The 15,945-nt window shown below is 33.6% G+C and overlaps 1 protein-coding gene across 1 annotated transcript in view; it reads right to left on the bottom strand.

The window, feature by feature from the left end:
* The window catches only part of CDH12 (cadherin 12), a 268,774-nt gene that overhangs the window by 48,124 nt on the left and 204,705 nt on the right, over positions 1–15,945 (bottom strand). The window contains exons 5-6 of the mRNA XM_049648261.1: positions 12,812–12,999; positions 151–404 (exon numbers count right to left, since the gene is read on the bottom strand). Of these exons, the coding sequence (XP_049504218.1) occupies positions 151–404; positions 12,812–12,999 (442 nt within the window). The remainder of the gene's footprint in view (positions 1–150; positions 405–12,811; positions 13,000–15,945) is intronic.

The raw sequence follows: 15,945 nt of genomic DNA, 5'->3' as shown, positions 1-15,945 counted from the left end.
TTTGTTCAAATCCTGTGGCTTTTCCTCTAATACGTATCACGCGAAGGCATAACATTTTCCCCAAACTAAATCATCCATGCAGGTTTGGACAGAGCATCGTTTTTCCTTTCTCTTCTGACACACAGAAAATGAAAAGTTTCTTTTTCTTACCGAACAGCACTACTGCCCACATCTAGGTCTTGTGCAGTGACAGCACCGATGATGGTCCCAACTGGAGTGTCTTCATAAACCTCCATGGTATAGAGCGGCTTGCTAAACACCGGTGGTTCCTCAATATCCAGCACACTGATCTTCACTGTGGCTGTGTCTTTAAAAGGGCCCGCGGAGTGAAATCTGTGGTCAATGTGAAGGTTGGAGGCTTCTACTTTAAAAGTATATGCCTTCTTTGTTTCAAAGTCTAATGGCTGGAATAAGGACAAATCGAAAATGAAGAGGTGCATGCATATAGAATGTGGCAAAGATGGTGAACATTGTTTCAGAACATTTGCAAGGTAATACCAATTCTGAATCGGTTTCAAAGCTTGTAATTAGTGGGTAAAGACACATTTTCGGAATCACGCTCTTGTAGATTACTCTGGGTAACTTGTAACGATAATTAGTTGCATATACTAAAATGGCACGTATGTGCACATACATGCTTAAGTAGGGCTTAATTCATTTTGTAGGAGCAGTTAAAACACCAAGAGAAATTTTAAGGCAAGTTATTTTCTGATCTTATACAATACTGACATCTAGTGGAATTAAGCTATCATTAAAATACAATAAAATTGAAATTGGATAGCTAGGACAGTCTACATTCCAGCTTAAAATTTGGTACAATAAAATATGTTTTTTTTTCTTGAACTACTCTTCTTATTTTGACAGCAATATAATTTTTTATTAATTTTTTTTTACTGTTTAAGTCTTTTCACTAAAAAAAAGGACTCTGTCAGGATTTAAAGCATACACAGTGGTAATTATAGAGTTTTGGTCTTTGGTATTCTCAGCATTGTATATATAATTAGTAGGCATTGTAATGCATCATTAGGATATTTTACCAATCTTTTACCTTGAACATATATGATCAAATTAAACACAATTGTGAAACATGGTGTTTGGAAGTCATCTGTCCAGAAGTCACTGATTCTCTATTTTAATACATTACTACTACTTATTTTCACTTTTATTCTGAATATTTGTTTTATGTTACAAATAACTGAAAATATTACATTCTGGAAATATGGGGTTGCTACAGTGCTTTATATAAACTTTAGAGTCAATGGCTCTCCCTTCTCATCACCCATGAAAAACTAAAACAATATGAAATTAACATTAACATAGAGATTTTCAGGGACCTTTAGTAGTTTCTGTTTTCTAAATTAATTCCCCCTGCTATGACTCCAATGACTTGCTAATTGCTGTGTCAACAGATCTGTTTTTTGCCTCAGCACACCTGGGGAAAATAAGGGAGATCTATTTCTCCCTTAAGGATAAGACCATAATTTTATGCACTTTCTCTGAGGATGAAAATGGAAAATTTAAAAAAAAATCCCTGTGAAATCCTCAAAAACTCTCACAATTCCATGGAGTTTATTAGAGCAAATAGCAACACCACCGAGACGTGACATTAAGTTCTGTTCACAATCATTTTCATTCAGGGGAATCTATATTTATTTTCCCTGTAATTATTCCCTTATTTATCTAATTTGTCCAATTTTATTCATTTTTTATCTGCTTTGCGCTCAATGTTTTCTTTTATCTTTTTATATATTTTTAGTGACTTGTCTCATGCCTATTTGCCTATTATATTATGTCAATATGATATTGATTTTCTTCAATTTCCATCTGTTTTGTTAAGAATTTCAATTTATCATTAAGCCAATAAAAGTAAATAATGGCATGCATAATATGCCATCATTGATATTTTAGCTATTGGTTAACTGAATAGGAACATAATATCAAGAATGAAAAAGGAGGTAGTCCCATGATGCTATTTCGATAAGCCTACCGCTTGACTACTGTGTTTTGTTAAAGGAATCAAAATCATGAAAAAGCAAAACAAAACAACAAACAACAACAACAAAAAAAAACAATTGCCAGAATAGGACAGCAAAGCATTATTCAAGCAGAAAATATGAAACTGTTAACAATTACTGAGAATGTTTACGTAGAATGAAGACCAAAGCAAGATAGGAAAACCATTTTTAAATATTAAAGGGATATCCTTTTGAACCTCAGTTAGGCTTATTGTAATAGTGTCTCAGTGGAATTAACAAAATTCAAATTATTAAAATGGTAACTTTAGGTTGAGAAAAAGAAGAAATATCTAACAAAATTAAGCCATTTAATATTGCATTGATTTAAAAAATATCAACAGCCTACATGGTGGTGAGGCTTGGAATACTTCCTGGGTGCAATGACAAGATTTGCTCTTTCTACATTTAACAAACTCAGAAATTAGTGAGAAACATGTCATCTCGTTTAATGAATGAGAGAGACCGATGTGTATGAAGGAGGGCTGTGCTAGGTCATTCAAATTAAAGGACATAGAAACATATGTTTCCTGTTTTTATAAATCTTAAATACTCTATGAATGTGAAATATAACTTTCCATCATACTGACCCCTATCTTCTAACGTAAGATTATTTTGACATGATCACCTTGGGTCCTTTTGCCTACAAAGCTAACTGAGCTGTCCTAGCTTATACTTACCCCTTTGGAGGGAGGAGGGCCAGAATTCACTTCTGTCTCAGAATATAGCCACTAATACCATATGTTCCCGTCCTCCGCCCTTACTTTCTCCTAGACATCAAAATGCTCCTGATTATCTACATGATTGGGCAACTTCTTTCTAGACAAGATCTACATTTTATTCATTTTATTTACCTACTTGATTAAGGTGCCACTCCCACCTGATGGTTACAATAAACTTAAAAAATAAAAATAAATTAAAAAAGGCAGTGAGGATAATTTCCTCCTGGCCTTGAAGAAGTAAACTCATGAGGGTAGAAACCACCTGGCAAGTACTCAAGGGGCACCTATCGGAGTTGACACTGAAACCTAGCCAATAACTAGCAAAAAATACCGACCTCAGTCATAAAGCCACAAAGAAATGAATTCTGCCCACAACCGATAAGCTTGGAAAGTGTCTCTAAGCTTCAAATCAGATGGCACCCCAGCTGACGCCTTGATTTCAGCCTGAGAGGCGCTGAGGTTTCAGCAGAGGACCCAGTTACGGTATCCTCTGACCCACACTTCCATCTGTCTTTACTTTTTACTCCTCTATATTGCTTCAATTTTTATGGTTAACATGTATTGGTATTATTTTGCCAACAGAGTAAAGTCATCACTCAACACAATGTATTCTTTAGTAATAAGATTCTACTTTCTCAATCATATAGTGGTTCTAAATGGCCAATGGAAGGAAATATTTTCAATCAGTCCAAATGACTGAAGGCTGAACCTTTATCCAAATCAGGTAGGTGCCTTTCAGGACAAGCAGAAAACAGACTTATACCAGCCTGAACCATGATGAAAAGACAAGACGGAAAAGATCTTACAAAGTAATTTCTTTATGCCAGGTGTGCTACAAAGATAAGATTTTCTGATCAAGCGTCATTTTAAAGGAAAATTAAGTTTCCCAAAACTTAGTTTTATGATCAGCACAGTAACCAATTTATTTATTTGTTGCTGGCACTTTCTGTTTCATAAGAATTTATTCCAGAACTTGACCACAACTCATGTTACATAGAAAATCATTCATAGATGATATGTGCATGTACTTCTTTGATTTATTCACATCAATTTAAATTCACATTGATCAAATCAAGTGTTTGGTGTTGAGAATAGAGTGGTTAACAAGTTAAATGAAGTCCATTTTATCACAAGCCTTATATTGTAGAAAAGGATGGCCACAACAACAACAACAACAACAAAAAATTAGTAAGTACATCATTTTCAGCTAGTGTTAAGATTTATGAGGAAAATGAGGTAATAAGACATACATAATTATATAGAGCACATTGGAAGTGCATTTTTTTCATGTTTATTTATTTTTGAGAGAGACAAAGACAGATAGTGAGCTTGAGCGGGGGAGGGACAGAGAGAGGGAGACAGGATCCAAAGTGTGGGCTCCATGCCAACAGCAGAGAGCAAGATATGGGGCTCAAACCCACAAGTCACAAGATCATGCATGATTGAGCCAAATCGACCTCTTAACCGACTGAGCCACCCAGGCACCCAGGAAATGCATTCCTGAGGATGTAATAATGATAGGAACTGAGATAAGAAGAACCACGCATGGGGAAGTCAGAAGCTAATGACCCTGATGGAAGGTGAGCAAAGGTTAAATTCCATAGAATAAATTCTATACCTTTCAATAAATATTTTTTGAACATCCTACCACATTCTAGACATGATTACCCATGCTAGAACTGAGCAAAGCAGACAAAAATCACCACCTGTGTGGAGTTTGCTGTCTCCTAGGAGTTGATGGACAACAATAAGATACATAGGCAAAATATGTACCATGTTGGGCGGCAGTAAATGGTATGGAAAAATGTAAAACTTGGGGGTCAGATCATGTTCTGTGTGTTGGGGGTAGATGGCAGTTTGTGTATCCTATCACTGTTGAGGAAGGAATTCAACTCAGCAACTTACTAAAAACTAGAGAGGTAATTATTTTTGTTTAAGTTTATTTACCTATTTTTGAGAGAGAGAGAGAGCCTGCGTGCTGAAGGAGAGTGGGGAGGAGCAGAGAGAGAATCTCAAACAGACTCCGCACTGTCAGCACGGAGCCCGACACTGGGCTTGAACTTACAATCCAGGAGATCATGACCTGAGCCAAAACAAAGAGTCTGAAGCTCAACCAGCTGAGCCAGCCAGGTGCCCCCATGAACTAATTATTTGATGCATAAAAGTTGTTACATGATTAGGTAAAAATTCCCCAACAAAAAAGGGAAACAAGTCAAATGTGGCCATTTTTAAAACCTGAATTTTAGTTGTCGACAAATTTCAACAACCTTTCAGTTTTAAAATTAAAAAAAAGAAAAACTAAAACAAAAAGAAACCCAATGGAATGACCAGACAAAAAACGTATTTTCTAAATAAAATTATTAAAGTGAAGAAACATGTACTTCCTAAAAGTTACCTCTACATAAATTTGTCACAGAACTATTTGTTAGAAATGCCTTTAATTTTTGTGGGCATAATTTAGACTCCAGATTTTTGTAGCACTATGAATTTTTGATAGTTTTAATGAATTAGTTTAAGAATCATGGGCATTATTCGCTCTATGCCCATATTTTAGTGATGATACTTTTTGGAACAAATTCAGTAACTAATTCAGCAAGACAAAACAAAACAAAAAAAAAATACTGAAAGAAACTCTAGTGCTTCTAGTTAAGGGTTTGGGGTAAAAGAAAGATTTTACCCTAAAAATGAAAGATTACATTAACTTTTATAAATACTTAAGTAAAATACGTGTTTTACATGCACACACAGTATAGATCATGATCATCTAGGGAGGCCAATTATTTTTTGAGCTTTCTTGAATAACCAAGTTCACAATTTACTTCTCTTTTTTTTAATGTTTAATTATTTTTGAGAGAGAGAGAGAGAGAGAGAGAGAGAGAGAGAGAGGAAGAGAGTGAGTGGGGGAGGGGCATAGAGAGAGGGAGACACAGAATCCAAAGCAGGTTCCTGAGAAGGTTCTGAGCTGTCAGCATAGAGTCTGATGTGGGGCTTGAACCTATGAACGGTAAGATCATGACCTGAGAAAAAGTCAGAGGCCCAACTGACTGAGCCAACCAGGCGCCCCTCTCACATTTTACTTCTAACATATATTGTTGGTAACAATAGTTATAACAGTTAATATGCTTTTCAAACATACTATAATTTACAAGCTGTTCAACTTTGAAAAAGTTACCTTTTTTCTTTGAGTTTCTTATTTCTCATATGCATAATCAGTAAAACACTATCTTTCTAAGTAATTTATAAAATACATTAAACTTTACATAGTACTGAGAACTAAAAAATGATGCATCATAAATTAAAACAATAAACCAACACAATGCATTTGTTCTGTAGTCAATAAAAAATTTAAACACCCTGTATATTTCAAGAATGTCCTTTATTGTGACAACACAAATACAGATATGATAAAGTGGCTTTAGGGGGCTCAAATATAGTAGGAATAATAGATGTGTTTAAAGTATTAATGCTATAAGTATCGTAGGCGTTTGAAAGAAATGCTGACGTTTTGGAAGAAAGTAAGAAGTGATCAGCTTTGCCTGAGGGACTCATGAAAGTCTTTGGTATGAGACATGGGAGATAGTTAAAAACAACAACAACAACAACAACAACAACAGAAAGAATCAACTAAGAAACTTATGTGGGGCAGTGTCTTCTGTGCAAAAGGAAGACTAGTGCATTTGGCAGAAATCGCAGTGAATTTCGTATGGTTGGAAAATAGCCTGTATATATGTGCGTGCTTATTCATGTGTGCAGCAGATGATAATACAAAACAGACGATTTGCTTGGTATCTTACTAATGATGGAAACAAAAAAAAAAGGACTTTAGCATGAGAGTAAGAGAAACAGGGTTAGGTTTCAACCACTCATAGAGGAAAGGGTAAGTTAAGTGAATATATTCAGAGAATGGCCATTGCAGTGGTAGAAGGAATAACCAGGAGGATGCATGGCAACCCAGTAAGCAGAGAAAGAGGGACATTTTAACCCATGTTCAGGAGAAATTAGCGGCCAGGACTTACGTCCTATTTGTCACAAGGAAGCTGATGGCAATAGAAGCAACATAACAAAAAAGTCTAGATTTGGGGGTTACGAAACTGGAGAGGAAGTGGAGCCTTATCTAGGAAGGAGAAGACATGAACAGAAGCACTCTTGTTGGGAGAAGAGAAGGAATTTGACTTTGGTCATTCTGAGTTTGAACAGACTATAGAACACACAGTTTTAAATGCCTGATGGGAAGCAAAACGAGCTGCTTTGGTAATTTCAGTCTAGGAACCAGTGTAGAGTTTATAAGACTGATTAGCAAAGTTAGGTAAGATGTTTAAAAGAAAAGGTGATGACAAACATTTACAAAAACTGGGACATATTTACAGAAACAAATAAAGAACACCACTTATTTTTTTTCTTTAAACTTAAGCATGTCAGACTGGCTAAAAACAGGAGTGTCTTAAACTTAATAAAGGTGTATGTTTGGCTACATAAAATAAGCGATTCCAAATTTTTTCATCGGTTTCCCCTTAGAGTTATTCAAAAATTAACCACATGGTGGTGCTCTTCACCAAATAATTTGGTGTGAAAGCCTTTCCTTGCCATTTGACTTCAAAAAGAAAATGAGTTTTACCAACAGGACCTAAGTAAAATATGAATGGTTCAGTGGGACCCGCTGAGAGCTTAGCCTATTTACTAAAAATCCTGGTAAAGAATACAACATTTTACTTCCTTTTTTTACGGGAAAAAAATAATTCTGCTTTGGATTCAGTGTGAAAACAGTTATGTTTATTTGGAATGAAATAATATTTCCAACTAACATCAAAGAGTAAGAATTCTTTTTTAAACCAAAAGTTTTACTTATTTAAAAATAAAGAGGAAATCACATCATCATTCTTTACTTTAAACATGCACTCTTTATTTCCTAGTTACCAACAGACATTTTTGTAGAAATGGTAGAGAACTGAGAAATTATGGAAGATAATAAAATTGTCCTTTTGCAGAACTTAAATGTTGACAACAGTATTTTAATTGCTTTTATTTCTTAATAGTAACAAGGAAATTACAGTGCTTCTATAAATATATTTCTATTTTTAGTCCCTCAAAGTTTTTAACTCATGTAATTTTATATTTATATCTGTTAACTATGTAATTATATAATAAATTATATTTATTCTCACTTCTCCAGTAGAAAAAAACTAGAGTAAAATATATTTCCTTTCCTTTTTCAATTAAGAATAAAATTGCTCAATTTAAAATGCTTTATGCTCTCGTTTTAAATGTAGCCTATCTCTTAATTTTTAGATGGGATGAAACTTTTAACAGCTAATATTTTGATTTTGTTAGTGTTTTTAATGTTATAATACTTAAGAACATGTAGGGTACTTTCTATTTGTTTAAATTCTGCTCAATGCAATGTGACATAAGTGTAGACTAAGGGTAGTTTTTTGTGTGTTTTGTTTTATTTTTTACCAATAGCCTGTGCCTTAAGAAGATTTGTAAAGTTTCATAATGTTATTCTGAATTCAATGTGATACAGTGAAATAACATTATGTCATAGGGCTCATAAACTGAATTCAGGCTGACGTTAAAAGATAAATTAATAAAAGTTTGTTTTTTTTTTCATTCTTCTCTGCTCATAAACCTGACTATCATTTTTATTCACTTACACCCTCCTCAGAAAGAGAGAGGGGAAGTGGTAAAGGGAAAGCAAATAAAGATTTTGGAGATAAAACAATAACTAGAATATGTGCTTCCGAGAACTTTGTATTTTATTTTATTTTATTTTATTTTATTTTAAGATGTCATTTAAATTCCAGTTAAATATAGTGTAGTGTTGGTTTCAGGAGGACAATTTAGTGATTCATCACTTACATACAACACCCAGTATTTTGTTTATTGAGTTCAGAAAAGAAAAACTCGGTAAACAAAATATCATACTCAATGTTAGCCAAACAATGAAAGTAACTGATATTTATCAAATAGCTCCATATTCAAAGGTAGAATATATTTTGGACTTTCTAAATGCATTAACAACATAATTCCTGCATGAATTTGGTTTTAATTAAAACCCTTTTTTACAATTTTATGCTGAGATGTTGAAGGGAGATTTTTTAAAAAACTAATTTAAAGATCACCATGTAACTGGAATAATGCTATTGACGTTTACATATTTATTTATCATCACACACCTAATTTTTCTACGACTCCTAAAGGTAAGTACAAGGTAAACTTTTCTGAGAACTTACTGAATATACACACAACTAATTCTATAATGCATTCTTCACCCCTCCCCCAAAACTCTAAAGAACTGCAGTTGTTTAAATTAATTTTGAGTTTCTCATGGGCTCTATTCAACAGAATTTTTCTAATGGTTTTATTTTCAAGAAATCATTCTGCCATGTTTAATCAAGTCATAATTCTACATGTACATATTTGTACAAACACACAAAATATTATACATACAGCAGATAGATATGTAGGTAGGTATGTAAGTAGGTAGGTAGACAGATAGGTAATTTTAAAATTTTGTTACAGAAGTGATCTCCTGGGAGATTTGTCTTTTTTTGAGATTTAATAGATGAACTCTGCAAGCTACAATTGTCCTTTCCAAAAGATTGCCTCTAGGTTTTCCTCACTTAGACATTAAGACAAATCACAACACTAAGAACAAATCTATTCAATTCTTTGGTAATTTGCTGGATGATCAGAATTTTTAGGAAAGTATGTTTTGGCTGTCCCTTTAAAATGTCGCCAGAATCTCACCATTTCTCACAACCTCAATTACTACGCAAGGCATGGTCCATACCTCCATCAATGGTTTCTGGGATTATTTCTGTAGGTTTGTAACTGGTCTATTTCTATCCTTACTTCCTAGTCACTATTCTCAGAACACCACAGTATCCCAGCTTTACAAGGATAGAGGTAACTTAGATCTAAAGTCACCCTGGGCTTTCTCATACCATGATCTAATTCGAGTCGTTGGACTGACTGGCCTATTGGGCTTTCCAAGAAGGGCCCTTTCTCTGCACCTTTGACTTCATTTCTGGCTGGGAACCGTTTCATTAGTGCACTCAACCCACTGGATTCCTTGCAGCTGCTGCCCAATCTTTCTGGAACAAGCTTCACTCAGACACTACATGGTTCATTTCCTGCTTCATTCAAGAGTCTGCTGAAATTTCATCCTGTCAGAGAAACGTTTTTTGACCACCTCATTATAAGAGCCACCACATGTATTAATGACTTGTATCCCTGTACCCTGCTTTATGCTTTTCAAGCTTGAATTTATAGCTGCTGTCAGTGATTTTGCATTTATCATCTGTCTTTCCCAACTAAGTGGAAGCTGCTTCAGTTCAGGGATTGGATCTGTTTTGTTTACTGCTTTATACCCAGAATCCAGAGTGGGCTCTCAGATTTAGTGACTTCCCCATCAGTACCTGTTGAATGAAGGAGTGAACGTTAGTTATGGACACTGAACTTTATTTAAATGACAAATTTTATGCCAGAAAAATGGACAATTATTCATCCCCTGCAGGAAGAAAAATGTACTTTTTATACTTGGAGATACACATTTCAGACTGGTTTTCTTTATTATGTAAGTCAATTTTAACAACATTATGTCATAATTTCATAAATCCTTTTTAATCTCCTTAAGAAAGAGAAGTCTCAAAAAATTAAATCAAAAAATGCAACAAAATAAAATTGTTCAAAAATTTGACTCTTTTTATGAATCTTTCATAAGCTAAAAAGGGAAAAGGTCTGTTCTCATTGCTTTAGTGAGGATGTATAATAGGTAAATATTTACGAAAATTGATTTATATAACTAAATATTTACTTTCAAAGATCAAGCCATTTTGATATAATGTAAAGACTATAGTTAGCCATGTTTTCAATTGTGTTAAAAAGTAACACACATTTTCCCACACATTTTCCCAGGTTGACACTTAGACATCAATGTTTTATTGGCACAGATGATAAATATGTATAAATAAAAATATATAAAATGTGTATAAATATAAAATATATGTATAACTTTAAATATACATGCATATATAGATTTTAAATATATAGCATACACAATATTGACTCTTCTGTACCTCAATTTTACTTTGTAAATTTACTTATTTTCATACATACATTTTATTAACTGTTGATGTAAAATATTTTCTATTATTTTCTTTATTACTAAGAGAATTCATATTTGCTCCATTTAAATTAATGTTTGTAAGTCATTTAAGTATAGTGCTTTTTGAGAAAAAATAAGTGATAAGACTTTTCATTGACTTTCTACTGAATAGAAAAGAGAAAAATGAGCAAAGCAAGAAGAAACAATAAAGGAGTAAAGTTGGTAAGAATGTGACACATAGTTTTTAAGAGTACTTTGAAAATTAAACGTAAATGCATAATTGTGCTGAATGAGGTCATGTGGTTAAATTAATTTGTAGGAAAGGTACAGTTTATGTGCAATAGTGGAAATAAAAAGTGATAAATAATCTATATGAAAATTGTGTTTACTTTCAATATTGTTTTTATTGTCATATATATCATTTCTTTGTTAAAATTCAGAGTTCCTGAGCAAATCTGGAAACATCAACCTCATTCATGGGAATGACTGCAAATATACTTCTTGTAGGTTAAAATAATTTCAGTTATTAAATGTATATGATATACTGCAGTTTGGGTTGAATAGAACATGCTTTGTAGCAAAGGAGAAAACAGTACTAAATTAAATGAGTATCACTGTTTTTCCTACACTCCATTCTTAAAAATTCCTATAATTTGCTTCACTGATATGGAAACAATCTACACGTCCTAAATATAATTGTGATTTTTCTTTCTCACATTTCCATAACCCTTCTTCAAGTCACTCCCCAACAAAACACAGATTATAACCTGTCTAATATTGACAATTGTGCTCTCCCCTTCTGCGATTCTCCTCTGTATTAATCCCTTTTATTATTATTATTATTTTGATAGAGAGAGATAGAGAGAGATGGAGAGCATGCTCTTGAGCAGGGAAGGGCAGAGAGAGAGAAAAGAGAGAATCCCAAGCAGGCTCCGTGCTGTTAGCATGGAGCCCAGCATGTGGCTCCTTATCATGAGCTACGAAATTATGACCTGAGCAGAAACCAAGAATCAGTTGCTTAACCAACTGAGCCACCCAGGCGCCCCTAACCTATTTAACATTACTCAGTGGCTTCCCATCAGAATCCACCTTTCCTTCCCTCTCCCACCCTTTCTCCCTCTCCCTCTCCTTTCATCTTCCCCTCTCATTCTCCCTCCCCTTCCTCCTCTCTCTCTCTCATTAATCCTTCTTTTCAGTTACCTCCTTAAAACCTCCTCAAGGCCAGCATTACCCTTGTTCATTTCTTCCATTCCTCAGTAGTATAGATTACTGACATAGGGATTCTTCCACTGTGATATAAACCTTTACCAGCAATGTGTGAATTAGATATTTATATAGACGTTTATAGTCTCAGAAAAGTCCTGAGACGGTAAGACCAAAGCTGGTGGGGTTAGAATTTACCTCTAGATCTTATTTTATTTTATTTTATTTTATTTTATTTTATTTTAAATGGTTGTTGTTGTTGTTGTTGTTGTTGTTTTAATTTTGAGAGAAAGCCAGTGAGAGGGGAGGGGCAGAGAGGGATGGAGAGAAAGAATCCCAAGCAGGCTCCCTGCTGTTAGTGCAGAACCCAATATGAGGCTCGAACTCACAAACCATAAGATCATGACCTGAGCCAAAATCAACAGTCAGACACTTAACCAACTGAGCCACCCAGGAGCCCCTAGATCTTATTTTAATTAATATATTTGTTTAAGTTTGTAACAATTAAAAATCAAATTACAATTAAATTATTGTAAGAATTTTTTAATAAATGAATTCATGGACCTGTTTCAACAAAAAATATGTATCTGTTGATTTTCAGAATACAAATACCTGAGGAAGTGAATACTTCAGAGCCGTTTGGTCTTTTTTAAATTTAATATAGTGCTCGTTTAAGGAAATTAAAATTTCTGCCATTTTCAACTTTTAGTCATTTTGTGATTTAATTATTATTGGGTAATCAACTGTTCAAAACCTTGTCTATATACCTTTTTCAATTTGATGACTCCTTCTTGTGTATCCTCATCTGTGACGATGTCAAACAAATTTCCCCCATCTCCTGGAACAATATTGTATTCAATTTCTGCATTTTGTCCAAAATCAGGATCCACAGCTCTTATTCTTCCAATGGCTGAGCCGATAGGAGAAGACTCGGGAACTTTCAGATGGAAAATACCTGGTAAGACATGTATAATTCATGCCGTCAGTGGTGTTAGTTAAGTGTATAGTTAGATGACTAGGCTTGAGAAATATACTATATCTAAAGTAAATTACATTTAGAACATAATAGTGCCAATCAAAAAGGAATTTGCTGTCAAGTTAAGAATTATGAGTAGGAATAATAACTTCACTTTTCACTTCCATAGGTCCGGCTCTAGAATTTTAATTGGGAATTATAACTAGTAAAGTGTGTTCAATTTAAATTAGCGTGAGGAAGTATTTTAAATACTAACAGCCTCAAAGTGTACCTAATATTAAATGGAAGGGCAGGAACATCCATGTAATTAAATGGTACCAATAGGGTAGAATCCGGGACACAAGACAGAGATAAAATAAAGATAGATGACAGATTGATAGATATTTATAGAAAGTTAAGGTTATATTTTCTAATATATATATAAATATTTTATATTTTTCTTATATATTCCATAGAGAGACAGTATGTACTCAGTAAGTGTAAATCATTAAGCTAAAAAGAACCTGTAAGATAGTTGACCAAAATTTTAATCTATGATGGATTTAAGTATATTATATTATTGACTAATATTCAATTTGTGTTTAGTATTTAGTAAATTTTTCCTGGGTATACTACAAGCTACTTTTATACACATACAAGATCAGGATATCGAGTTCTATCTGCTCCATTATTTATTTAAATTTTTTTTTTTAACATTTAAAAAAAAAAAAGAAATGCTTCTTTTCACCACCAGGTGGAGCACGTACATTACTATGAATTTGATACTGAGTCAGAAAAACCTAGAAAAATTTCTATCTATATAAAATATACCAGAATAAGGAAAATTTGGAATGTCCTCTAAAAATGAAAATATATACATTGCTTAAAGGAGTTTTAGAAATTGTGTATGGCATAACATGAAAAAGATATAGGCTATTTTACTGACTTGTCATCAAAATCAATATTAAATGATTAAATGGCAGTCTATTTATATTAAAATAAGGAAAGGACGAGTGTGGAAGGAAATAAAAGTGCAAAAACAAAACTAAACTCAAAATACAAAATTTAATTTTTATATCTTCTTTCCAGTTTTAATTTCTATTAATGTACTTTGGATTGTACCTTCTCATGGCTAAAGCAACCACCGTAATTCACTCGTTTAGAACTTCTAGTTACATTCATAGAAATTCAGTTAGGAAGACCTTTAATATGTTTATTGAATGGTGAAGTTCATTCATCAAATTGCATCACAATATTTTGGTTATAAGCTTCAAGAAATATGAGGAAAAAATGCTCAATCACACCTTGTGGACATTTTGCTAAATATTTTCCATTTTATTCCCAATTACTTTGTTTTTCTCTTATAGTTTTCTCACAGTTTCAAAATGGGGTAATTTCATTAGCCCTAGTAGCATTAAATCTTTCAACTACCTCTCACCGCCCCCCCAACATAGATATCTACCACTTGCACAAATACTGCTAAAATTAGCCTTGTTTACATTCAATGGACATTACCTCATCCAAAAATATAATTAATATTAAAAGATCTAAATATTTACCTAAATTTGGCTGATTTCATGTAAAACAGAGTGTAGATTTTTACAGCAGTCTGAAAATAGTTGTTCAATTAATTTGATAATTAATTAACAGTATACCTGCCTTCCAAGGGGAGTATGTCAAATCTTTCTAAAAGAACACATTTAAAAGTTAATAAACAAATCAGAACATAGGCAAGTAATAACAATAATGCAACTGGTAATAATGGAGTGTTACATAGGCATTAGGAAAGGATTTTGATTAAATAAGTCCTATCACATGATCAAGCTGGCAACTTTTCATAGGCTACGACTATGTTTCATTAGGTTTTATTCCCTAAACACTTCACCCAGTGGCTGTCATAGAGATGCTCAAAGTTTGCAGGATTTAAAGTAGCTTTGGACTGGAGGCTACCAGAGCAAAGAGGAAGAATAAAGTCACAGGTTGCAATGTATACACATTGTCTAAGAAAAAGGTAACAACAGGTATCCAAGTGAAATTGAGTTCAAATAGCCATGATCACATAAGCAGGACCTAATGTGACTTTTACAGCCTGCTTTTCTAGAGTGTTAAGTGCTTCACAATAGCCTAAACCCTGATTGTATGGAAGCCCTTCTGAGCTACTAGCAAACATAAGGATGCCTGACTTCTTGTTTAACGTGGCGAGAAAGCCTGCAACAGTTATTTAAACTTGTACTAAACTTCTCATATATGTGATTCTTTTTATTTTCTTTTTTTCTTCCTTTCTTAATATCTGTTAAGTAGAAGTATCACTTGTCAGAAACACGTCCACCACTTTTGCCTTTTGGGTGATTGTGATAAAGAACCCGAAGAAACACCAAAAGCCTTGAAGCCCTACTACACTTAGTCACAGTTCAATGTCATGGTATATCAATAAGTATTAAGAAAGGTGTTGAATTTTTTCCTGATAAAATAGAGTAATGGAAGTATGCTGAATAATGTACTGTACATCCTTCTTTCACATGATATTTAGTTAGGAAATGACCAAAAAAGTTATCAAAGACACAGCTGACAGACAGAGATTTGAGTGAAGGAGGCAGCTGCTGAGGGCAGTGGATTTCAAACCTCAAACATGACCAGCAGTGCAAGGTGATGATGGTGGTGCGGACTGAGGTAGGGGGAGGTTGGATGGGATCTTTAGAAAAATATGGACATCTAACTTAAAGTATGTATAATTTTTCTGCTTACTCTATCTAATCCATTCAATAGGAACAAATTCAGATTACATATTTGCTTTATGAGTTAGATTTCATTTGAATGATTAAAAGCAAAATTAAAAGAATTAAAAATCAAGGGAGATAATCTAGTCTGGCATCATCATTAAGAGATTATGGTTAGCGGAGGTAAAAAAAAAAAAAAATAGCCAGAATTGAGACCCTCCAATTTAAG

This window comes from Panthera uncia (genome assembly GCF_023721935.1).
Source record: "Panthera uncia isolate 11264 chromosome A1 unlocalized genomic scaffold, Puncia_PCG_1.0 HiC_scaffold_17, whole genome shotgun sequence".
Taxonomy (NCBI): Eukaryota; Metazoa; Chordata; class Mammalia; order Carnivora; family Felidae; genus Panthera; species Panthera uncia.
The sequence above is the reverse complement of the archived record's forward strand: the minus strand, read 5'-3'. Positions and strand labels throughout refer to the sequence as shown.